Source organism: Ptychodera flava, chromosome 17 (genome assembly GCF_041260155.1).
Source record: "Ptychodera flava strain L36383 chromosome 17, AS_Pfla_20210202, whole genome shotgun sequence".
NCBI classification, from domain to species: domain Eukaryota; kingdom Metazoa; phylum Hemichordata; class Enteropneusta; family Ptychoderidae; genus Ptychodera; species Ptychodera flava.
This window is the reverse complement of record NC_091944.1, coordinates 8,775,469-8,803,068: the sequence shown is the minus strand read 5'-3', so window position 1 is coordinate 8,803,068 and position 27,600 is coordinate 8,775,469. Positions and strand designations below refer to the sequence as shown.

The following is a 27,600-nucleotide window of genomic DNA, read 5'->3' as shown; positions in this document are numbered from 1 at the left end:
TATAAATATAAAACGTTTTGGTGTGTGCATCAAAGGATTCATGCTACCTCTTGTCCATTTGTTGACGAGTGTTTCCTAAACGGCTTGTTGCTGTTTATTTTCGTATAAGCTAAGCAGTACTTTCAAGGATAAGTTGGAGCTTATGAATATCTGTGTACGACTGAAAAGTGATCTTGAATGTATTCTAGTAATTTTGCCATTCCATTTCAAGCATTTTCCAAATGAACGTAAATCCTACACTTGATGTATGACGTCATAACATAAACATCGCTAATTTATTCGTAAATCACCGGTTTTGATGCGTATTGTCCATCGACGTTGATTAACAATTTAACTGTCTGTCACCCCTCTGTAGCATATCGTTTGACTTTACAGGATACCCAATCGCGAATGGCGTCGCAAGATCTGCTGTAAAGATAAGAGGAATGCGCATGTGTTGATGGATAATTATTCTTAACATATATCGAGTGTTATTTTAACAAAGTCTTGGTTTTCCCGCCATTTTCTGTCATTTGCCATTTTATTTGCTGTAAATGCGCGTCTGCGCCTTTCTCGACTAAAAATATGAGCGCACAATTGTCAAACATTCAATGCTTTTAAAATAACTGATTCAATTGTGTCTGAATTCAGTGAAATCACATCAACTGTACAGCCAGGCGTATTGAAGCACAGAGTACTAGCTCTAAACATGGTGTACACATGGAGTCCACGTGGAGGATCGCTGTACTCCACTTCACTATCTTTATCATTGGCGGGAAGCCAAATACCTGGTTTAATACCTGGTTGCCGGGTCATTCTGGGGTTATCAAGCCACTTCACTTCGTTCCCCGGACTTGACAAAAAAAAAAGACCGTTGTGAAGATTTTAGTGATGTCCACAACATGGGAGCTAAATGCTATGCATAACTTGTTATAATCATATTAGTGTTTCCCCAGGGGGATATGAGATACGGACTGGTATGCTGACACAATGCGTATGATCTTAATTTTTGACTGCCAATCCTAATCCAGTTTGTTTTCTGCTGAGGATATGACGTCATTACGGATTGGCGTGCTGAAACCATGCGTATGACCTTAATTTTTGACTGCCGGATTCAGGTCGCAGGCGTTCGCGAGCCACTGAACACGTGGATAGCACAATGCAATATGCCATTTCTTGTACTTTTTAAGTCATTCCTCGAGCGACAGCATATGATGCGTGTTTCTTCCCCGCAGGCGTTTTTGGTCTGATCACTATATACTGCAAGTGATCGGTTGAACCTCGTTTGCAGGCTACATTGCGACCTTTGGTTTACCATCTCATATACTTTGGTCCTTCTGGACGCATATATACCTAAAAAGAATTTCCGCCGGCTTACAGCGGCCATAACTGCCATAACTCATCCAGGTTGCAGGCGTTCTCCAACCGAGCACGTGGACAACATGAAGCAAATTCCAATCACCCACGTGTACTTCATCGATTGACATCATTCCCTCACGGTATTCTAACCTGACCCATGATCCAATCACTCGGAGATACATGTACAGACAAACAATGTCTAAAGGTTACTCTCTTTTAGAGGGTGGTACACTCCTGAGATCTTTGATCTTATAGTATATATAGACATACATTTTATTAGTAGATAGAGTTTTAAAATGATAAGCCTGCGATATGTATTCAAGTAGCTTTTGTACCATGCATTTCATTGCTTTTAAAACATCAAATGGTGCCTGCGACATCGTACGTGCGTATTCTATCTGTCTCTGTCTCCCCTTCTGTCTCTATTTCCCTGTCTATCTCTGTCTCCCTGTGTCCGTGTCTGTGTTTCTGTACCTCTCTGTCTCTGTGTCCCTGCCTCTCAGTCTGTCTGTCTTTCTCTGTCAGTGTCTCTCTGTCTATCTGCCCGCCTATGTCTGTCTCTCTGTCTCTGTACCTCTCTGTCTTCCTGTTTCTGTCTTTCTGTCTATCAGTTTGTCTCTGTCTGTCTGTCTGTCTGTCTGTCTGTCAGTCTGTCTGTCTGTCTGTGCCTGGCTGTCTGTCTCTGTCTGTCCATTTCTCTCTTGTCTGTCTGTCTGTGTCTGTCTGTCTGTCTGTCTGTCTGTCTCTCTCTCTCTCTCTCTCTCTCTCTCTCTCTCTCTCTCTCTCTCTCTCTCTCTCTCTCTCTCTCTCTCTCTCTCTCTCTCTCTCTCTCTCTCTCTCTCTCTCTCTCCTACTATATGTGTACGGTGTTCACGGCCATTGAAATGTGTATCTTGATTATCTCGTAAATACATGTTATCTTTGCCACAGAATTTTGTACACTAATAACGTCCTTGTTTTACGCATCCCTTTCAAATTATTGGGCGATGATATTTTTTAGAACAGGAGTTTTGACAATTTTTACTATTGAATATTCATACTTTTAGCTACTTAATATCGAAGACTATAAAGACATCAAAATAGGCTCAATTTTAGAAGAAAGATATTTGAGAATTTTATGATCATGATTATATTTCATCTACAATTTCTTAAAGTGATAAAAAGATTATTATACGAAAGAGGACTGACGTCTGACGTCCGTTTTGTGCCGTTTGAGTCGACGTTGATGCTTCGTTTCAAATCGTTGAATCCCTAAAGCAGCGATACAGTATGTACTGATTTGATGTCTACTTGGTTTCTGGACCTGGCAAAGCGCCGATCGGTACAACAAAGGTAACCTGTGGGTCATATCCTTATAATGCTCGTATCTCCTTATCAGGGTCTGATTAAACTTTAAGTATTCTTCGATTGTAAAAAAACTAGATAAAGCTTTTGGATGCTAATATTTCGGTCATTACGGGTCAAATATTGCACAGTTAGCTTTGTGGTTTAATTGCAAAAAAGTGAATCAATTAGATAGACATTAATCTGATGTAACGAGATATTATAAAATGTTTGTATGAAGATACATCTACAGTAACGGACACAGTCGCTGTTTTTGAAATTGGTGTGCGTCATAAATGTCTCCTAAAAATAAATCATGACAACAATTTATGTTGATCATTCGGATCCATACGCATACATGTTTGGTTTTTTTGTGGGAGTGTCAACTGTCTCATTAAGGCATTTCTTGTCAGTACTTGAAATTAGATCATTTGTCTTACACAGTAACATTCTTCAGCATGTTGAAACGTTTTGTGAAATGTGAGTTAATTTTAAAATGATAAAGAAAACATAGAAAAGGCGTCCGAAGGTAGCTGGTTGTCTCTACAAACTTACCAACCGTCCAAAGTTTTATCAATAGTATAGAGACTATAGTGTTCCCCATTTTGCAATAACGGATAAACGGATGAACAACCAACCAAGTAAGCTAACATCCACCCAAACAAATAAAAAAAACCCAAACAATTAAGCAAGCAAGCAAGGAAACAAACAAACAAACAAACAAACAGACTGACAAACATATTGTAAATAAATATCATGAAGTTACAACTGCATAGTCCTAACGAGGTTATCACTAGCAGGTATTTTGGAAATTTAATCATCTGTACTGTAGCAGACCTTCGGTTGAATGACGTCATAAGTATAGCGCACGGCCTTGTTTCTAGTGTTTTTCGTCCTGATTTCCACAGGCAAAACAGTTTCTGCTCTTCACTATTTGAGTCGTTTCAAGCACAGTCCATGCACTAAGTGTTTCAGACAAAGAAAGCAAAAGTGGTGTTACTGACAAAACAGCGCCCTCTTCGTTAGGAGTTTCTAAGATTAGGTTCTAGGCAAATAAACGAGATACCGGGAGGAAGGAAAAGATTCCGACAAAATTTCTTATTCGAATAGATGCGCAGACAGCTGTGAAAAAAAATTTGACAATCGCAAGTTGTAGAAACAGTTCCTTTTAAATTAAAAATAAATCTTACTCTTTTGCTGCTGGCATCAGCTTACAATCAGGCATCCTTGAGCTACATGATGAAGACCATGACCAGGTCACCGATCGTCAATGCAGCGAAAGCAATATTCAGGCTTTTGCAATCAAAGATGGCCTTAATGACTGTCACACCACCTTGCAGAGTTTGACCCCATCACTCGGAGTGTATCAGTGAGTACATAGATTGATGAGCAGGCCGATGAGTATAGGGCTAACGTGCAGCATCTTGCATAATAGCAGGATGAGTACCCTTCGATTAGTACGGCAGAACAAGAATTTACCATCATAGCCCAGCACCTTTCCGAACAAGCTGTGAAAAATAGAGTTAATTTTAATTGAATGATTCGGAAAGAGTGTGCGATCTGGTATTCTCAAGGAAAGAAACGATGATTCAGATATTTTCACAGTTAACATCACTCATTCATAATTTAGAACATAGTTGAAAGGGTTCTTAAGTTCTTATTAGACCTGTTAACTGTCTACTGAATTGGGAAACATATTCACCTTAACCCTTCGAGTGCTGTAATTTTTCCCACCAAAAACTGTATTTATTTATTTATTTATTTAAATAAATAAATAAATAAATAAATAAATAAATAAATAAATAAATAAATAAATAAATAAATAGATAAATAAAGTTTTGGTGGGAAAAATTCGTGTAACATTTTTCCAATTTTTTTGAATTTTTCTGGTTTCATTGACTACAATTTATTATCAAAATTTTGGCAAAAATCTGAAAAAAATGACGAGTATATTTTGTGAAGGCGGCAAAAATTGACTTTGGCGCTCAAATGGTTAAAGGTCTACAGTCACATGTAATCTAAATATGCCCATATATGGTCAAAGGGGCGATCCTTGGTATTCAAAATGCCAATGTGAGGGCGCTGTTTTTAAAAAGCGGCCACCCTCTTAAAATCTGTTATTGATTAGATTTTCTCTTCCCATGGTAACTGGCAATATTGGAACAGGTGACAGTATACCTTTAAGCCCACATGTCTAATTTCGCTTAAAGTCGTCCAGTCTTTGCTATCCTTGCGATACTTTCCCGCCGCTATTCTATGTTGTGAACAATTGTAGTTACTTGACAAGCATATATTTTCTCAGCTGCGAGATACTTCTCTATACATTTTCAGATCTTATTTCGAGTTTCTCTAGTACGGTGACACACCGATTTTTTGTTAAGCCTGTACCAGTCAATGGGGATGAAATCATGCTTAGAGATAGTACTCGACTCAATAATGTCACGACAGACTTGGCAAAAGGGAATCTGTATAGAATTCAGCTTGGAAATGTGTAGAATTTGATGTGTGAAAGTCAAGGAATTTACAGCCATATACACTGTTACATTCGCCTATACATTATTGGTAGAATATCTATACGTTTATTTAGCGTTTACTGTGGGTCTCTGCAATGGTTATTTTTTTTTGAAAAATCCTGGAATGCAAGATGGTGACCTTGAACTACATGGCTCTATTATATGACAACAGTCGGCTGAAAGGCGAGTAACCAAGGCATTTCGAGCCCGTAAACAAAATACAAAGTGTGTTACCCGACATAGTTGTCCCAGCAGAAGGTATTTAGTAGTGTCTGCTAGGTCACACGGTCCATTAATAACGTGATTTGAGCTTCGCCACGGAGACTCCATACATTGCAGTGTCGGTCTTCGACAAATCCTTAGAATTGACAATGCCGATGATCGTCACGAAGTGATGTGTTTGCCGTTCTTTCATTTATCATTGCTGATACTGAAACAAGATCGAGGGGTAGAAATTACCGCCGCCGTGGCATTGCAGCATCTCTTTGATACCGTTGTTGTATCGTATTCATGGTGGCGTTGCAAAATTGTTTGTTGGCAGAATAAACAGAATAATTCAACAAAATGTTTTCAAAGCAATATTTCTATCTCATCTGAAACTAGAGTACATGTAGAAAAACACGACAAGTTCGCTTTGCATCATCTATTCTCATTCTTAAATTCCATTAAAAAAAGCGAATAAGATTTTGATAAGCAAAATTGAAATGACTCTCATTTAAAATGTAAGAACTTATATTGCCATACAAAATTGCCATTTTGTTGTTTACAAGATTTGACCCAGCCAGTGGAGTTACCTTGTTTTAAAATGTTGAAAACAGGAGAAAAAAGAAGACAGGAAATCGAGTGATTTACATACTGTAACTTTGAACCTCTTTCTCACCCAACTTACGACCGCTTGCCATGCTAAAACTAGGTGAACTCAAACAATATTTTAATCTTAGGTTAACGAATTAACAAAAATTGAATATTTGCAAAAACGATTTTGAGGAAAATATTGGGCGTCATGCGCAACCGTTACGTCACCTTAAAATAGCTTTCACAGCGTATTTGCAATTGACAGAAAATAAGTCTGACACTTGAGTAAAGCGTCATGATATCCACGCACATCTTCCATGGCAACTATTGTGATATTTGGGAATTTGTCCCTTAGCATTGTATGTTAATGTCTTATCAGATATCTCTACTACAGGGCTGTTGATGATTAAAACGTGTCCATTGCATACGTGTGACGAAGCCAATGGCGTTTGGCCTAAGCAATCCCCTCCCTTCGCCTTTTGAGGTGCCTGCAAAAATCCGACGACGAAATCATGATTAGAACTATGCCTAAACCCGACGTATACCTTGAATAGCTTATTTGGGTCAGGAATTCAAGCTTTCAAAATCTGAACAGTGAGGACGCATTGCGCATATATCCTGTATTTATTGCGTAATGGTGTCAACTTGTGCTCAAATTTGCCAGGAGCTTCGTTTGTTATGTGTTATTTGTTACTTTCGAATTATCCAAAGCTCTAAACATGCTTGAAGGAACTAAAAATTGAGCTCACTGATATTGTCGCCGCTGGCGGCTCACTTCACTGGTTCTGCAACAGTAGCATCGCAGTGTAGTTCTGAATAGTGAGACTACATAACTGTCTATAAGAGTTTCGTGCCAGACAATCCGATCATGTGTGCTGGCTGCAACCTGAACTTCTGTACACTGTCTAATTAAAGATTTAGGCTTTTTTCCTTTACAGTTGGTCACGACTGTGTAAATATGGAGATTTTTATTGGTTAATATATGGAGACCGAATTGACTACGCCCGTAAAGTAAACCATACTGAGCGTATGTTAGGGAGCCAGTAATGCTAACTTTTGATGATTTTTTCATCAAGCAAATATCAGAAATGACATGTGGGAATTATTAAAAACTTCAAAATGCAACGAAGTATGCCACCAGCGACGTTCAAAATAAAGGTGGCACATTGGTTGTGAATCAAAATATTTCCACGATAACTTTATGACCGTCGCACTAAATGCCAAGTCATCACCGATAAACACAAAACATAGTTTCCGAGAAATGTATTAATAATTTAATAAAATAATTAGAACGTGGTCAATATTTGAGCTATCATTTAAAATAAATTGTTTGGATTTCTGAGTGGAGTCATGGAGATCTTGGAGTTTATTCACATACAGTCACGGTGCAGTACCGGTACCCACAACGTATCAATCTTTTTTTTTATCCCTATGTTCTCGGCCTTGGATTGACTTACCTACGTGTATGTCACTTTGCAGTTACGCCCTCACCGTCATCGATGGAAATTATCTAATCCCAGTCTGGTTCTGAGCCCCATTTCTGCCGCTGGCTGCGATATGCTCACGAAAAGAGTTCTGAAGTGATGGAAATTCATGCTGTGATATACATCTCTCGTATTTTCGTATCAGTGGTTGTAAGTCGTGTTTTCTATGTCTCTGTCTGGATACCTTAACACTATGCACATCGTTGGCTTGTTTATACTCTCTACAGCAAAACATGCCGCTCTGGTTGAATTCGTCACTGTTAGGCAAAATATAAAAAATTCAGTGGAGCAGAGACTGACAGGTGGGAAAATGAAGTATTAAGGTAGGGTGCGCCTCGAAAGTGAAAGACTTAAACTTTTGCTCAAACTTTCCAAAAGGAATCTTTCAACCATTCTCTTTCAAAATCAATATTAAAAATCGGGGCTCACCGTGCAAATTTTGGTACTAGAGAAACAAATTACCAAAGATTTACCGAAATTTGAAAATTCAAAATAGCCGCAATCCCTGTGTTAACTCTCTGGACAAAAATAAAATTTTTGATTTTGGAAAAACTAAGACGGTGAAAAGTTTTCTTACATCGCGTTTTCAAATGAGCCCCCACAAGAGTTAGATCAAAAACGAATTGCAAAAGTTTGAAAGTACCAATATCTGTCCCCGAGGCGCATTCTACAGATTAACTCTTCCCCTGGCATTCAAATAACCAGATTTCGATAAAATTCAGACTCGGAACTGTTATCTGCTTAGCACTAGGGCAGTTATTGACATATTTCCCTCCCTTTCAAACCTAATTTTGTTCAAGATACCCTACAGAAGTGTATCTATGTGTGAAAATAGTTCTGCTTACAGTTTTTCTATAACACCTTATTGACTGCTCGTGGCCGATGAAGAAGTGAACACATGTTCGCTATGGGGACTTCATCCGCGGGTACCTATCATGAAAGAAACTCAGCTGACGCCCTCACAGCAAGTGCGCCGCCTATCGAATGGCAGTAAGATACTAGGTATAAGTTGTCAGCAAAACAAGCTAAAATTTCTTTCACTGTCTCGTCTGTTTTTGACTCAGTCTCTGTATCTCTGTCTGTAAATCCATCGATCTGTCTATGTCTTCTGTCTGTTTGGTTATATGCAATGCACTCTGTCTTTGTCTCTGCCTGTGTCTGCATTTCATTGATGATTATGAGAATGTAGAATTATGCGGATCGATTAAAAATTCAAGGTGTTATGACATCGACTTAATTTTTTCGAAGATTTAAATATAGCGAAATCATGATTGTACATTTGTGCTCATATTTCGCCAACAGAGAATTATTACAATGCCATTGCTTAATGTTCACTTTGGTTTCAGGATTTTTTTGCCATTCAATGATGATAAATCATCATGAAAGCTCCAATAAAACTTCATTAACCGACTGAATATACAAAGCGTAGTTTTTAAGAGTGCCATCCCCCTCCCCAACATCGGCCAGTGTACGGCAGCACGTGCAGTCTACATCTGGATCAATCTGTAATCTTGCAGACATAGTACACGAATATAACAACTGATAATTCGAATTTGAAGAGCTTTCAACTGAACTTATCAACGCAATCAGATACAAACCTATCAGTTGTAGAAGATCAAAAACAAATATACTATCTTTTCCGAAGAGCTATGCCAAAGTGATGCCATCTGAACCCTCCGTAGAGAGCTTGTTGTTCGAAGCACGTGTCAAAGTGAACAAGTTTACTTGTGACAGATAAACCACCTTTATTTTTTCCAAGCATAGGTTTTACGAAAAAGCGATAACTTGTCAGTTTATCATAACATGAAGTTTTTCCAATGAAGGTAAGTATCGCTTCACATCTTTGTCATAAAAGAAGGTCGCCATGATGATAGATTGCCAAAGTCATTGTGACTGGGGAGGGGGGGGGGTCTGTTTCATTATGTCTTTCACATGTGCTCCGTTATTACTGATCATGACAGCACATACGCATGATTTATTCCACTTATCCAAATAGACAAATCTGTTTGACAGACACCGGTACAGAGTAGACGATAGCCGTACCTCAACCGTCTAGACGCCAAGATATGCCTAAGAAAGGGTTATGTTGAGAGAGCTAGATAAAAACGTCATATGACGTCATCAACAACCTAGGTCAGCGTATAAATTACAGCCTTGAATGAAAACAAATGTCTATTTTTCCGATGATCGGCTCTTTCGAAATCGTCTCATCAAAATTTTGACCAAAAATTGTGTTTTTGTCCTGACCCTGATTCTTAAATGAAGTAAAATATGTTTTTTGTCTCTATTTTGCTCATATTGCTTATACCTATCAACTTTCTCGGTACGGTGGTATGCAATCGCAAGGCCAAATAACCTCTAAGCCTGCCAATGTGTGAGTGGCTCCAACGTCCTAAGATCGCATACCCGAACTGTTTGTATATCCGAACAAAATCTTGTCCCACTTTGGGTGTTCAGATATTCGATGGTCTTCTGTATTTGAATAAAAAGTATCTGCATATTAAAGGATAATCGCTATAATGATAAAAGAAGGCCCTGGTATTTACATGTATAAGAGACCCTGCATACATTAGCAATGTGTTGCAGTAGACTGGCAGCACTATATTACACAGGTGTAGGTAACTACTTACAGTCTGGCAAATTAAACATCTAGTAGAGTTTCAGTCCGATGATCGCTCACTGCAGTACAACTTACATGGAACAAATTCCGCAGGTTTTCCCCTTCGTTTGTTTTCGTTGTGTGCTTACTTCACACCAACTCTCCATTTCCTTGTCGTCAAGTCTATCACTCAGCGTGTCTGTACATTCGTATCTGTATCTGTAGAATCGTCGGCGGTGCCCTAGATGAAAATGCGTAGGACATATCTAACGGGAAATGAGACAGAGCAAAACAAAGAACACTTCGAAAGCACTGTTCTGAATTTTGTCACAATGGCCAGGGAAGGTTGAAATTATTTTTCGGGCGTGATGGTCATACTTCGAGATCAACTCAAGGTGATGCTCTAACAACTGCCCTGATCGGATGCCAGACGCAGTACAGCATAAAATTAAAAAGCGCTGTAGTTAATACTGGTATATAGTCGGGCCCAGTCTACATGCATATGCATTGAGTACTCTGACCGAAGCGTACATCACTCATCTAGGTTTGATTGATAGCTTGTTTAACCTGCTACGGTGACCACATGAAATCTCTCTTACTGATTGGCACTTTGCTGATCATACGACATGTAATCCTATTATCAGTGCTAGATCTTCAAAGGCAGACTCCAACACACAAATACATCTATGTAAGTCATAATCAGTTTTAACCACTCGGAACTCACTTTGACTTTGTTGAAATCTGCTGGCGTGCACTATTTGGATTTTTTGATATTCCTATACTATACGGGATTTGCACTTGGTCGAAGTTATTCGACTATACTATAGCATGATGAACACGTGAATGACACATGGGACACGGTACATGTTCCAAAATTCAGGAAACTGAATCATATGATACCCATGCAGCGTCAGAGACGTCAGACAAAAATTAGCGGGAAATATTAATGTTTGAAGGTCAAGTTTTGCGTTTTCTTGCATGTGGACGCTTGACTATTTCTCTTAAGCGAGTCTTGATCTGTACTCACGGTAAACACACTAAATCAAACAGGGACTTACTGCACGGCCAGTTGTCAAAGTCACCGATCCGATGAGATCATGGAGGCAGTACTTATACACTACCGCCATCACGGATCTACCTTTCAATCAGGACTAGTTTTTGCAGCATATAAACCTTGAAGACAATGTTGCAGATAGACTTTAAAAACGTTTGCTATTGCAACAACCAGACGGACATTGTCAGAATCTGTGTTCGGCTAGTGTTTCAATAGAGGCTTTCAAGAGAACTATGGTAAAATCGTCAAATTTATAGTAAGCACAATTTTCGGATGTTGTGCCTTCACTCGGTTAAGCTACCAGTCAATTCAATCTCATTATGGCCCTCCGCATGAATCAGAATATTTGGTTATAACGTAAACAATATTGACATTCCATTTGTGACTGAAGTTTTCTCCGATGAATCTATGTCCAATTTTTATTAACGGAGAAGATAAAGGACTAATTTTTTTTTTGCTCAACATCATATAACAACTGGATCATCTACAAGCATATAATAGAAATGGAATTATCAGAGCCCATCGGTTCGGTTATACAATACCTATTCCACAAAATATCGGAAGAATGAAATTGAAGACACGATCGTTTGTAAATCCTTATTGAATTTTATTACAAATCATAAAAGCGTATCAAAAATTCATCAGTACGGCGAGTCTTTTCGTCTTTCTAGAATGATTTCGTCCAAATCTACTTGAATTTTACTTATGACAACGTCCAACGGACACAGTGTAATATTTAAATGCATATGAAAAAAACTACGAAATGATTAAAAAGTGGGAATCTACTATTAGGTTCTCGGAGGAGGTGGTCAAAAATCCGACAAGACGCACACTTTTTTGATGTTCCTAGAGTTTACGTAATTTTCAGAAGTTAACATTATGGTTAGAGTACTTTTTTCGAGAATTTTACATTTTCTTCATGAACATTTTGTTTGTGAATGTATTTGTGAATATTATTTTTCGAAAGATTGCAACGCTGAAAGATGTTGCTTGATATATTTCGCCGCCGTTATTTGACCACCCCTCCTAATAATAAAATAAAATTTAATGGTCGATGCCCTTGTAAAAGTCAACACGGCATAAAAGTATATATAGTGATAAATGGATACTCACGAACGGTTATATCGATAGAACTTCTCCATGAAATGTGTACAAAGAAACAAGAATGATGGTCGCCCTTATTTCAAATTTACAAAGATTGAGAAAATATCTGTACAATAAAAAGGGATTAATCTCCTACTCTAGAATAGCTAACCGGTTTGAACCGGTTGCTAACCGGTTTGAACCGGTTAGGTATCCTAAAAAGGGGATCTTCTCTACTAATACCTGCTGTCATGTGTGTCGAATAAGCGGTCGATAACAATGCAGACACAAATAAAAGAACCTCAAGGTGTGATAGTAGGTATGAAATCAGAAAGTGAATGACCCGCGAAACAAAATTTTAACTTGTGAACGAGTATATTGAAACTGAGGGAATTGGAAGTTTACGGTAATTGTGTAAATAGTGTGATAATTTGAAAATCTGCTTCTGCTAGCCATGGAGTATGAAATAAGATATTTCCCCAATTCGATGTGCGACAAGTGTACATTGTGTACAGAAAACCTTAAATAGCACTGTTTACATAGTAATGTAATCCGGCACTGTAGAGTAACTTTTTGTTCTTTTAACATGTTTTAAACAGAAGTCAGTGTTCTGTCTTTAACTGTAATTAATTATAAATGATGATATAGAATTTGTTTCAAAATGATATGTTGTTCTTTTTTCACACGGTAATATATACAAATGATATCACACCAAAGTGTAAATAGATATATAATTTGTACACTCATGCACTCTATGATCCTACCAAACCATCCTCCGCTATACTAACAGACCTCATCTCCTCCCATCAATTCCTTCATCGCTCTATCCATCCATCCATCCATCCATCCATCCATCCATCCATCCATCCATCCATCCATCCATCCATCCAAACAAAGATCCATAGCAACATGTGGAAGGTTACATAAGTGTGTATATATGTACTTTAAAAATGAATGAGTGTTCGGGCTCAGGTTTGATACAACCTCATCCTACACGGAAGCTGAAGTTGACCGATATACGTATATGTGTGCATGGAGCCTTGTCGAGTTTTAGCTTTACTTACATTGTTACTATAGTCAATATGCATATACATGATTTAGAAGTATAGTAATGTTTTCTTTTCTTTATTGCTAACAACCTGATTTCTGTGGACCCACCAGAAAAAGTCGTAGGACTTGAAGTTAAATAAGTGTATATAATCTAAAAGTCAATGAATATACATATGAAGTTTTGATAGGACCTTACTTTATGCTGAAGTGGGTGTCATTTGTAATTTTATTGGTGCTTCAGCTAAATATTTAATATGCATGATATTACAGAAGTTAGAGGTACAGAAAGTTTACTTTAATATTGCCTGACTCCCTAACTTTCTAAATGAATTGTGGACCCATTCGGAAGAAAATCTGAAGGATTTGATATTTACTTATGTTGTGTTATTTTAAAGTCGGTTTCATCGGCTGTGTTTACAGGGTTTTCGTAGCATTCGGGTTCGGTTTCGGATTTCCCCTTACAGCAGCAGCATCTACAAACTCGCCTCGTCTTCGTAATCAGATTGTCCATTGGCTCAAGGGAGTGCATCCATAGCGGTAGAAAGTTCCAGTTCCTTAGTTTTTTAGGAAGGCACCGCGGTGCTTTGCTTTGTATGATGTTAATGACGACAATTGCTATGGCAACGACTGCAATAGGTACGCATACTCCTAACATATACTGCCAGCCGGCGAGCGACAGAGCGAAGACGGCTCCCGGCAAGACAAAGAACATAATTATCAGATAGAAGATAGCGAACCAGCGATACTTTGCAGTTGTGTTGCCAAGCTTTTTAGCCAATGCGATTGGCACTCGCCGAAGAAGAGGAATCGGATACCAGATTAAAATACCGCTGATATTGAAGAATAAATGACACAGAGCAATTTGCAGTCCTTCAATGAAATCTGTGGCATCGGCACTGGCTAACGCCGCCAGGAGTCCGGTGACTGTCGTTCCGATGTTGGCACCAAGAGTCAATGGGTAAGCTCTCTTGAGTGAGACAACGCCGACACCAATGAGAGGGGTCAAAGTTGAAGTGAAAATCGAGCTACTCTGCACTAAAATAGTCAGACCGGCGCCAACGAGAATGGCCAGGTAGCCGGTGAGAAACGAAAGTTTTCCAGGGAAGTCGGCGTTTACCACTTTCTTGACGATCTTTGCCACACTGCCTCTCAGCAGGGAATGGAGAAGTTTGACGATCATGATGAGGCAGAATATCATGAGAGTTAACGATATGACCAACAAAACAACGCCTATGATTGCGTCCTCCCAGTAATTTGAAGCGAACAGGTGATTGCCTGTAAATAAACAGAACAAAAAAACTTGTAGGTTGCTGGTTTTATGTCGAAAAATTATTATTTGACGATGTTGGTCGTTTTCAATGTTGTCCCCATCTGAAACGTTTTTCACGTTTGCCGACAAGTTCAAGTACCGTATAATGCATAAAAATCGACTTTGCTAGATGAATTACAGTATACAACTCAAGATAGTTCTATACATGTCTTACATACAAACGATAAAGAAATCTCAAAATGAGCTGTCCCTGTTTATTTTCCAAAACTTTATGGACGTTACTTAAGCACTGGGCAAATAGCTGTTGCCCATAACCTTATCATAAATTGGCTCAACCATGGCTCAACCAACGGCGAACAATGCAATAAACCTGCGATATTGATATTGACATGGCAGTCTGAGGCGATGCGACTTTACAATGTGCAGTCATATAGCATGACATGGTGCAATAAAAATAAATTATGTAAGTTTCAAGAAAAGGGGATTTACACTGATGAAATCATAATTGATGGACTCTGAGATTCCCCTTGCCATATGGTCCGCTCTTTGAAACTCAAAATCATGTGAACGGTGCATGTACTGACTCTATTGCTGATTGTAGTATATCAAGGTGTCACTCTTGATTAAATTTTGGTCGTTTGTATCTCATCACACAATATCACCACGATGGAATCTCTGACGGCAACTGGCGGTATCTCTCCGCCTCAATGTGTCAAAAAATTGATACGGTTAAGAAACCATGTATCTTTTCGACTGGTCATTCTTAACTATTTTTCCACCACTGCAAAGTTTATTCCTGATCGGTGAGAAGCGAAAACAACGAGACGTTACAATTGATTCCTTGAATATGCAAGAAATCCTAACGTCATGCAATATTGCTACTAGTACTTCCTCAAGCAGATGGAAGCTGGAGTTGACAGTTTATGAAAAGCATGATTCCGATAGTAGAGTCTAATAAATCAAATGAAAGATCATGGCAGGCAAGTACCCTATAGTTCCCTCGACAACAGGCCTATACTTACAACGTTCGATATAGATGGTGTAGTTTTTGACTTCTTCGGGCAGAGTAACATTGGTTCCATTGATTGTCTTGGTCACGTTCACGTCAATGTAAATATCTTCCGTATCACACCAACGTTTCACGAGACTGACCTCGCCGGACTTAAGCTCCCCGAGGGCGATTTTGTTTATGATGCCTTTATCAAGCTAAAAAGAGAAAACGGAAGTGAAGCATTACCAAAACAAAAAAAGTTTAACGTTTAGATCATAAAATCTAAAGTAAAAGTTGAAATCATGTGACTTAGAGGATGATTTAACATTTTGAGAGAGAGAGAGAGAGAGAGAGAGAGAGAGAGAGAGAGAGAGAGAGAGAGAGAGAGAGAGAGAGAGAGAGAGAGAGTGATGGAGGGAGGGAGGGAGGGAGGGAGAGAGGAGAAAGGCACGGAGACAGAGACAAATAAAATAATACATACAGACAGGCAGACAGAGAGAGAACGCAATGGGGTATAAGAGACAATTGGAGATGAATACAGACAGACCGCGTAACGTGCAGACAGACAGACAGACATACATACAGACAGACAGACAGACAGACAGACAGACGGAGAAAGATTTAACAAACCGTGAAAGACATAATTTATGTTACCTGGATGATTAAATTGGTGAAAGGTTTGGTGATCACTTTCAAAAAGTCTACATCCAAATCCTCGTTTGCGTCACCATCAGATAGACCGACTACTGCACTTGACAGACGGTATAGATAACCAGTGGCAATCTCTATAGGCAAGAGGATAATAACACACAGCCAGTTGAAGCAGTCATGGACGGTTGCACCCGCGAAAGCCCGGCGAAACTGGAGCCGATCACCGGCCTGACCCACGGAGACAATGGTGTTGGTGACAGAAGTGCCTATGTTAGCTCCCATTACCATCGGAATTGCCTGGCGGACACTTAATACTGTGAAAATATGAGAAGGTGACTTATAGTTGGTGGTTGTTCTGAACAATAAACGATAAACGTCCAGAACTTTAAATAAATAAATAAATAAATAAATAAATAAATAAATAAATAAATAATAAGTTACTTTGCCAACTCCAGCAAACGAATGTTCAGTCATAGTCATATCTCATTTTGCAACATGGTAGAGCTGTTCTTTGTTGAATTAAACTACCTGATCCGATAGTAGCAGTAGCGGTTTTGAATTTGTCTAACATATTACCACAGGGTATTGCTGTCATTGTTCGTCTAAAAGTTATGAATATGATCAGTCAATGTCATGTATTAAACTTTTTCCCATTATACAAGCCTTTCCCGTGTCGCGTGTGTGCCTATAACTTTACCCTCGCTATCTCTGTATAGTATTTCAAAGAAAACAGTTTATATCTCTTAAGTCCGTATTTTACCTTGTGAGCTGAACGAGTTATTTGGTCAGAGCGACAAGCCCCCCCCCCCCCCCGCCCACCCGCGTTGGTGATAGGTAGAACAAATTAATGAAGGGGACTAGGGAGGGTAATCAAAAGCTATAAACTGGTTTCGTTGAAATACTGTACAGATAGCGAGGGTAAAGTAATGGGCACACACGCAACACAGGTACGGCTTGTATAATGGAAAAAAGTTTAATACATGACATTTATTGATCATATAACTTTTAGACAAATAATACCAGCAACATCCAATGATATTACGGGCATTAGTTTTGTCAAAATCATAGTTCTAAATTTTCGAGTGAGACTAACTAGCTTTGATACTTTTATTTTCACATTCCCTTAGAATCAAAAATCGAAAGCCAGGGTATTCTCCTTTCTGAAACTTAAAATTTGACGTTTAGGGACAACAACCACATAATAGAGAATCGACGTGTCGATGTGAGAAACAAGAGCAGCAAAATATTCAAAACCAGGCATGTACATCAATGTTAGGTTTCAGTATCATCGGTGATATCTTCGCTGCTAGTAATGTCCACGTTTTAACACCTATTAACTCAAGCCTCGAAATTTAAAGTATTAAAGTTTTGCTAAAACTTGGAATTCAAAATGGCCGCCATCTCAGTGTTAACTCTATGGGGAATATCAAGTTTTCTTTTTCTATATCCATCAAGGACGCCGGTAAAAACTTTATTTACTCCGTGGACCTCAAAACAGGCCATCGCAAGTGGTAGACCTCAGAAGAGTTCTAAAAGTTTGGAAGTTCGAATATCTGTCCATGACGTGTAAGATACCATAAATGATTGATTATACTTACTATTGGCAGCTACCATGCTGACTATCAGTGACGTAGACGTGCTGGAGCTCTGCACCAAGACCGTAACCAGGACACCGATCATCAATCCTGCGAAAGGATTGTTGAGGATTTCACTGTCAGAGATGGCCTCGCCGGCAGCCGTACCCCCTATGAGAGTGAACGCTGACCCCATGACGTCAAGGGAACAAATGAACAGGTAGAGAAGACCCGTCAGGATGCATATTTTTGTGATGGCGATCACAACTCGCTTGAATTTCCCGGATGCTGTGAGTTCTGAAAGGAGAAAAGAGAATTCGTGACGAGTGAATCACCATCATACGGTAAAGCTAAATTAATGTATTCATGTTTTGATGATTAACATGTGTATTATTTGGATGAGTCGGGAATGAATCCTTTATCCTCTGTTTGTGATCCGAATCTGAAAACGAATTTGATTAGCCGCTCAACTTCCGGAGAAAATTTGGGAAAATATTATTCTAAACCACAGAGTAACATGATGTTACTCTGTGTCTAAACAAATTAAAAAAATATAATACTGGACAAGTATGATATTCTCTATGAAGCTAGAGTAAAATGTTGTTCAACGTCTATGATGAGAGCTATCCAGAGAACCTTCTTGTTTGTTTCATTCGAAAGTGTGATTTGATTGAACTCGACCACAGCGAAGGTTTTTAAAAATTATGACATGAAACGTAACAAACAGACCCTACGGTACAGTAATCGCTAAATCCGATTCGCTCATCAAATTACAACTTTTGCGTATGAAATTAAAAAGACAAAGACCTAAAATCGTTGCGTATGATTTATTTTGTCAGGGATCAAGTTTGTGATGTCACTAGAAAACGTCGAGTGCACAAAGTTGTTATCATTTTATACATGTGAGTTCAACTTAGGAAATTTTCATTTCTTATGGGAGGGGTTGTCCAGAATCGGAGCATGTCCTTAGTTTGGTATGTTGTCCTCCTCTAAATCCTATTTCTTAAATATGCCCCTCCCCTTACCAAACTTGTTCAACGTGACGCTCCACTACCTTCAATTTTACTGTAGCCTTGAAAAATCATTCGATTTTGATACAGGTATGTCGTGCATGTAATTACCAGACACTATGTTATTGCAGACACTAATTTATTTTAATGAACCTTTTGTACGCAAGGGACATCAGACAATCAAACTAATATTGTTCAGATGAGATGATAAGAAAAACTTCATGACAGGTTTTCAGAATATGACCCTCTCCCTGATTCCCCCGACTCACCCCTCACAATAAATGAAAGCTTCCTTACCAGACCACGGTTTCCCCGTGTACGGCACAGCCTCATTGAATACGTCGTACGGATCTACAACATCGGCACTTTTACTGCTGATGTCAATGTCAATGTCAATGACAATAGCATTTTCCGGCAGGGCGTCAAACGTTTCGAGTGGATAGTCTGCCACATTTTTGCCATTGAAGTTCACATTCCCGTTACAGTCTGGTTTCTTCCTAGCATCATATTCTCCGCCGTCATCAAAATCCACCTGCGACGCTTTTTCGTGATGAAAAACCGTCATAGCTATATAATATCTGCAAATGAATGAATGAATGAATGAAATATATTGATTAATCAATGTTAATATGTCAAATTAATTGATAATTAATGAAATATATAAATATAGATGTTAATTAATCCATTCATTTATTCTATAATTATAATTAGTTCCTATTTATAGTTATACATTTACTTATGTTTTTTTAGTGATATTTACGTTTTTACTGAATATTAGTTGATCGGACCCCTCTAAGCATTAGAAAGATATTACAGGACCTTCGTCGTTTCGATCACAACTGACTGTTGGCCTAGACACTCGATAGTGCCTAGTTCAGCGTGACGTGTCATTTCATAAATCCACGGAGAATGTTATGTTCCGGGTTAAAAGTCAAGCGAGACCTAGACATATTTAACACCATTTTATCAAGCATAACGTGCTTGAACGATTGCGTTTTTGGGTTTCAAGCTTGCTCAATAGTCGCTTAGCTTTCACAGCGACGAGGTGTATAAAGGAAAGACTATTTAGTAAATTGACAAAAAATAATGATTGAACTGTAAAAGCCGTTATTTAAAAACAAATATTTAAGAAAGGCCAGCTATTTGGTTTGAAATCGACTCTGTGACGTTGCAGCTTGATTGTCATTCACAACTATACACTGGTTACTTTTTGTCATGTCAATTGCCACGAAGATTTTCGTCGAATCAGAAATAGTAGGTATTATTTAATATATGATCAATATCTTGTCAATGCAGTGATTTTTATCGTCGAACTCATTATTGTGGACTAAAAATCTCGTTCCTCATCGATTATCGGCGACAAATGAGACTGCGCAGAAGTAATATGACGAAGACACTGACTGTATTACCGGCATAAAGAAATGGGAACGTTCAGATGTCGAGCACTTTATCTCACAGTTTGCTGATATACAGGAGAAGGTCCAAGCACACCCGGGACAGAGTCTTGAGCCGAAGACAACTATTGAGAAAAATTGTTTTCAAGTTGAAAAGAAGGTCGAGGGCTATTGAACTTGAAGATGCAAAAGGACGGCTGCTCATGCTAAAATTATTCGAATCGAATCCCATGATGGATGTCCTCATTCACATGAAGGATCAAACACAGCTGAGGCTTTCATGCGATGAGGCTGCCTCAAGTAAAGAATATGAACGTGTTCAAAATTCACCCACAAAATTGTCGAATGACAAACTGCTCAATGTTCGGGCGGTAAATACCAGTCACTCCACGTGAAGGTCACATTCAGTTAAGCAATGAAATCAGAGTTTTCTGATATCAGGCCGGAATGCCATGCAACAAAGACATGCCAACTTAATAAAATATGGTTGCAAATATTTAGGGTCTGACGAATGATGAACAGTTCGTTTTTGAGTTAAGAACATATATATCCAGCGCAATCTGTGCCGGTACTGTGAGCATATCCGGAGTCAACGACCTGGTGTCAAGAACCTCTCTCAAACATACATTGTTTGGATTGGCAGACGGACGCTTGTATAGACCTATCGTTTTGTGAAAAAAGGCGCGAAATAGTTTGATGCTGAGTACGTGTTCTTGAATTTCCGACAACCCTGGAGCCTGTTAAGCAAATCATCTAGTCTACGACGGTTCATCCTCGTGGGCTGCCTAATGTGTTTTAATGTGTTTCCTCACACTTGAAGTGTAAGATCACAAGATCTGACAGGCAGCAATTTAAAGTCTCCCCAGTGCCAAAGAGAAATGCATACTTTATAGGTATCAATAAGCATATATAGCAAAAGAGGCTGATTATTCAAGTTTAATTCAAGGTCATGATCGGTTTTGTTTAAAGGGTATTTACCTGACGTGGTAGCTGATTTTTGCCTGATATTTAACAACCAATGAAGAGCAGGTTATACCACCAGGTGGTGCCTATGTATAGCAAATGTTGGGCACATGATATATCCGTGATGGGCCCAAGCTTGGCGCAAGGAGTGCACTAGGGCTATACCATTGCGTCTGTTAGAAAGGGGTGGTCAAGATTGGGACATGTGAAATTTGATTTATTTTCCGAGTAGGCGGAGCATGTAAGCTCTTTTCAAGAGTTATGCATCGTTTTATGCTCTGGTTGTCTGAATAGTTTTTTTTTTTTGCCGAAGCAGCAGGGTGGAGAATCGTTTAAGGATTTTCCTACTCTTAGATTTCTTTTTTTTTCTCAAAGTTGAGGGCTGTCAAGTAACCGATAGTCTATCACTTTTAGATCCAAATGGTATGGTGCCAACAAAGCAGCGAAAATCATCGACGTGCTGTCAGTAATAGTTGTAGACAATTTCAGATCACCAAAACGACCGAAGTTTTTTTCGAATGTACAGCAGAGTCATTTCAAATGGGACAATTTTGCTAGATATTGTACTTTTTTACCACAATGCTTAACACAATCAAGAGAAAAAAGTTTCCAACCTACATGTTCCTGTTTCCAAAAGCTACGCAGTAAGAAACCCGCGTAATTATGTAGTTTGGGAAAAACATTCTTCAGGTATCACAGTTCGTCATTTGGTATAGGTACAGGGACGTCACAGTAAACGATGCGGAGAAAGCGACCAAAGAAGGTGAAATTCAACAAGATGGAAACTTCAAGCTTTCCTCACTGACGGTTACAGTGGCAGAGCCAAGACACTGTACGAACTCGACCATACTTGCGAAGATGTGAAAGGCAAGATGGCGAAGTCGATCCGAAAGGAATGGTGGTACAACATTTTGAAAAATAACACTGAAATATTGAAGATTAAAAGCAGTGGAAGGATAAATATCACCAATCGTTAGACTAGGAAACTGTACAGTGACGTGACCATAAAAAATTGGATGTAACAATCACTACTCGATGTTACCTGAAGATGTAAATATTAGAGTCTTATTTCTGAAGTGAATCCCGATTGTTCTCAGTTTAGCAATACGTAAAGAAAATATGAATTTAAACGATATCGAATCGGCAAACTTGCATTCGGTGCTAGTTTTCAGGGATTTTTTCTCTTTTCAAAGATGAAAATGGTTCACCGTAGTTTAGGTCCCAGTATTTGCCATGTGTGATCTAGATTTGCCGAAAGTGGGCATATAAATATCAAAAAAGAGTAAATTGAAGGGATGAACTTTAGCAGACTGTCGCGTTGACTTGGTGAGGTGATCGGGAAACTGAAGCAGTACTTTGGCAGAGCGTCGCAGGTATGTCGGTGAACGAGTACATCTGTTAAAAAGTCAAGCGACTGGTTGGTCAGAGTAGGGGCGATCGAACATTAGAGCTTGAATCAAACTATCACAACACAGAGAGAAAATCTGCTGACATTTCTTCAAATTTAGGTTATTCGAAATACTAACAGGCATAGTATAAGTATAGCAAATTACACACGGAATCAGATTTGTGGTTCTAAGCCTTGGTTTTGAAGTCTGAAAATCGATTGCACACCGACCTACGTCAGACATGCCGACATATACATGCTCAAACTGGTACAAACCCGGAACATTTCAACTCCCGGATGCGTCTAGCTTTGGGGTCCCCTTACAAGTGAGACAAAAAGTCGATCTTTTAAATATTACGTCTCTGCTAATAGAAATGAATGATATGAATGTAAAGAAAAGTGATTAACTTTTGCAGCTGTCCGACTCCATGTTCCGTGGTAAAGTGTGTGACTCGATGAATAATTTAGAAGTTTTTAGCAAAACAACCGGATATTCTCAATTTTAGATAGTATAAATACCCTTCATGTATGCGTATATCTGCAATAAACGCAACCAAAATCCACATCCTTTAAGGCAAATGTAAGGATTTGGTTATTAAGTAACATCGCCTACTGTTAGCAGAAATTTGTCGTTGTCAACTTCATTTCAATATTGTGATATCGAATGTCATTTCGTGTCATGTTCTGACTCATTTCCCGCGGCTTCGCAAGCTTTAAGTCGAACTGATATCAACCAAGAAAACAATCGTTGAAGTCATGTAAAATACAATACAAATCTGTTTCCAGCCAGTCTCGTTAATATTCGAACATTGACGGTAGAGATCTCGCGCATGCTTAGATCAACCACACGTTCTGGCAAACCTGTCACTAACTACATACAAGTCTACCGTTGACACAAAATTTGATATAAAGAAAATCGTAACGGCTGAGAGTTGTGAGGCCATTTCTCGTCATTTCTTGCTTTTTCATATCACGTTAAAACGTTACGTATATTTACAACTTTTTCTTCCTCACGGTCTTTGCAGCAAATCACAATTATAGAAAACGTAACGGTCTCACCCCTTTCGTTGGAATTTCGCTATTCTCAAAACGCAACTTAAACTTTCACGGCACGAATAGCGGGTCGATGCTAAAATAAATTTCTTCGCGTATCGAGCATTTACCGTTTTCATGGAGATTTTCCTGTAGGAGAAGAAAGGCAATTATTTCACCGGCATCCTGACAGCCGAGCCGACAGAATTATCCTATCATTACACTGCCCGGTTGTCGTAGATATGCAAGTTTGGTTTCTGTTCAACGCCACGAACTTTCAGTTTGTTTGACCGATTTTTCTTCTCGCCTTCGACATTCTTTGTAACTCCTTCCCTCTGTTTCTTCAAGTTTCCGTCAGCGAGAGATCATTTCTTTTAAATCACTTACAATTCTGACCCCTGACTCTCTCTTACTCCGTATTTCTACCTCTATAGGTCGATTGACTCCCGCATATTTTAGAAAGGAGAGAAAATGTCAGGAAATCTCGCAAATACACTCATACAGAAAATACACTCGTACATGAATTGTACGTACAATACAAAGGTGACATTGACTTTCATTAAATGTTCACATCAGTTTCCTATAAGACTTACCACTCTGGTGCGGCGAAGATCACGGAGACGGACCGGCTGGACCACGGGCGTGTGTAATAAGAATTGCCGAAGTAGGGTCGAGACTTCTTTTTTGGCGCTATTTTCTTGACGACTTACCGCAAGCTGAGGCTGTCAAAATGTTTGCACATCTATATATATGCGTTCCCCGTTATTTGTTTAGTTGTGATCGGTCATAAAAATGTCGAGCTATTTAAGAGTAACGCCCAAGTTGCGGCGCCTTGTGCAGCATTGACTCCCGAGGATTACTCTGATTTTTATTTGATGGGGAGAAAATTGTTGTTACGTTCAGTTTTACGCTTTCTTCCAGAAATTTTCAACTGGCTAATATAGCATTGGGCGTAAACGTTGGCGCTTTGGTTGCAATTTTCATATCGCTGCTAACTCTGGCCCAACACGAACACGTGGACATCACATGTAGCACAATTGTAGTACTCTCCGAAGACGCGCGCCGTAAAGGTTGACTTGAGAGGAAGTATGATTGTCTTGAGCAATGTTTGCCAACCTTCAATAAAGTGCCTGTGTGATAGAAACATTTTAAACCGCCGCCATTATTGAATCGCTGAATTGTGACAGAGTCTGGGCAAGATCACGCCACCTGGAACAGTGGCGAGACTTTATATTTACACAGAGGAATTTATCCCGAATAATTTGGAGAGTGTCAATTTTTTAAAGATTAGACTTCTTTAGGAATCCTATTATTTCAAATAAAGAATATACATTAACTTTAATTTGCAGACACGAAGCGTAAGTAACAGACGTGGAGTCTGCTCAGAAAGAACTACACCGATAAATACGTATCATGGCCTGTAACTCACGTCTATACACTACATTACAGTACACTTGGGACCTGAGTTCATCGTCATGAGATAATGCATTTTGTCCGTGAGCTGAACTGAATAGCAATGTGTATGTACACTTTCTCGCCAAAACTTTGATCTGACAGACTCTTGAGCCAACGTATGGCATGCTGACGCCTTTCTCTCGAGTACACTTGTTCCCAAATGATTACATGGAAGTTACGGGAATGTAAAGTAATGGAGCTAAAACTACATAGATCACACACTCTAATGAGAAATCTATGCTGTAACTTTCTGGAACAAACTTGTTATACGTTAACAGAGATTTATGATCATTTCTAACCAAGGCCAACTATTATATGTTCAAAGCCGGTGTTACAAAGCTGCAGCTGTGCAGGGAATTCTGTCGTCGTCCTAGTCATTCTTACAGGTGACCGTACGAGACTTTACGAGATCCTGCGTGGTTGTTTTGGTTAGCTGGATGCTACGGGACTTCGACAGCACATCATGTACTAAGGTGAGGACTGCAAAATGCCAAAAGCTTTCTCTAAAATATACATAAGCAACACTTTGACACTGGACTTGTCTTTTTTCACTTCATTGGCGTCAAATGAGACATGTCAAATTCTCGCGAGATCTCGCCATGAACGGAAAAAAGTCTCACATGAATGTTTTTTTTTATGAAAACATGGCAATATTTCCATAAAGCACAGTTATTGCTTCAAGGTATTATTTGCCTTGGGGACAGGTATTCGGACTTTAAAACTTTTACAATATTCTTTAGCATACTATTTTAGACTCATTTGAAAGCTTGTTGAGTAAATACAGTTTTCACCGGCTGAGTTTTGCGAAAATAGGGAATTTGATTTTACCCAGTAACACACGGACGGTGGCCATTTTAAATTACAAATACCTGTAACTATTGGAGAATTAGTTTCTCTTGTATAAAAAAATGCACGGTGACCCCTATTTTCATTTTTCATTTTGAAAGAGAACGGTTGAAAGTGTACTTGAGGTAAAGTGTAAGCAAAAGTTTAAGTCTTTCATTTTCGAGGCGCGAACTGCCTTAAAGCAAATCGTTTATCTAATTCATTTTGAACCACTAATGAATCGTTTTGCCGATTAAAACACGGAAAGAAGAAGATGTTATCTAAATTTTCTTCAGCGTTCTAGACGAAGAAGGTATCACATATAATTGTCCAAAAAACTGTTGTCTAGTTTCGAAACTAATTTGACTAACATATTGCGGACGATATTTTGTTGTCCTTGTACATTGTATGGTGATAAAATGGTAAAGAAACTAAGCGGCATACATCTATCATAATGTAAAATGCTATTATGAACAGATGCCATATTGGTTTGCGTGCCTATAAATTGAACAAATTCAGCGTGAAAAATGTCTGTGTGACGGTCCTTATAAGAAAGAGACGAAACTTAATCGTTTGGTTTGAAAGACATTGGATTCGATCACAAAAGAAACTCACTTGCATTTCAGGGCACATTATCTTTCCTTGAAGTTAAAATGTTCAAACTTTCTGTTCTGTTTCAGAGGTGTATTTCCCAAAGTAAAAGTCGTTTGAACACATTAGCAGTCAAAACGTGATAGCTATAAATGGATTTGTGCATAATGGTGACGATCAGTTAGTAATCAAGTAAATGAAGAACACAGACAATTGTTTGTCATTCACTGCAAAGAAGTCATAATTTCTACACGGTCAGAGTCACAAATGTATTGGCAATCTCTTATTTGAAAACCATGAAATACCTTTCATTCATATCTGTTACTTATTTGGCAATATTCTCAATGTTGCCATGACATCAGCTAAATATCAATTTTCCTGCTTTACAAGGAAGTTGCCCAAGCAGTTTCGCACACTCATACCCATGTGAACATACGTACAGATTGAACACAGACATTTCAACAACATACAGCTTTCAGACCTCCAACATGCCACTGTTACTGTTTCAAGCTTGACAACACAATTATAACGTTTCTGTAAGTTTGATGAGGTAGTTACCGTTTGTTCACTGAAATAAAATTGCCATAGCTATCGATGACACCATGCAAGACGTTTCTAATGATTTCTGACATTAAAATCTACGTTCCAGTCTTACTCTAGCCATCGACATATTGATTTGAATTTCAAGACATTGGCTGCATTCAAATAGCACCTACTCGTTTCGGAACTTTGTCAAAAATTCCCCTGTGGTCGAAATAGTGCAAACCGTGAAGGAATTTTAATGCGACAGGGGCAAAGATAAATAGACTGAGGTTGCCGGGAAATTTCTATAAAGGCCATGGCTTCCATCATGTACCAATTCAAAGTCTAAAATGGCTAATTGCAAGTACTCCCCAACGTATGATGAAACACCCACTATTAAATTTATCAACAAAGCGTTTATACATGAAAATGCATTGTTATCATTTACATTTTAATACAAGACCAGAATCCAATCGTCAACGAGAACAGTGCTGTTTACATTATATATATATAAATATATATATATATATATATATATATATATATATATATATATATATATATATATATATATATATATATATATACTTGTTTAGTTCAAGATCAGCTGGAGTAGAGTGCTCAATACTAGAGTAGAGCTAAATACACAACTGAGTTGATCAGGATAATCTAAAATATTACATTTCCACTACAAAT

General features: G+C 38.6%; 1 protein-coding gene across 1 annotated transcript; it reads right to left on the bottom strand.

Moving 5' to 3' along the window:
- Positions 1–11,717: 11,717 nt before the first annotated feature.
- LOC139115324 (sodium-dependent phosphate transport protein 2B-like) lies at positions 11,718–24,226 on the bottom strand. The gene is made up of 6 exons (XM_070677350.1): positions 24,105–24,226; positions 19,033–19,313; positions 17,750–18,022; positions 16,155–16,465; positions 15,532–15,715; positions 11,718–14,514 (listed from the first exon to the last, which is right to left on the bottom strand). Exons 2-6 carry the CDS (start codon positions 19,298–19,300, stop codon positions 13,610–13,612), a joined length of 1,941 nt encoding a protein of 646 aa, XP_070533451.1. The 5' UTR covers positions 19,301–19,313; positions 24,105–24,226; the 3' UTR covers positions 11,718–13,609.
- Positions 24,227–27,600: the final 3,374 nt, after the last annotated feature.

What these genes read in the sequence shown, in the direction of transcription:
- LOC139115324 (XM_070677350.1), bottom strand. Translation starts at nt 19,300, where the DNA reads ATGACGGTTTTTCATCACGAAAAAGCGTCGCAGGTGGATTTTGATGAC. An exon ending in CACGGGGAAACCGTGGTCTG is followed by an intron (nt 18,023 to 19,032) that starts GTAAGGAAGCTT and finishes TTCTCCTTTCAG; the next exon opens with AACTCACAGCATCCGGGAAA. An exon ending in TCACCAATTTAATCATCCAG is followed by an intron (nt 15,716 to 16,154) that starts GTAACATAAATT and finishes TTCTCTTTTTAG; the next exon opens with CTTGATAAAGGCATCATAAA.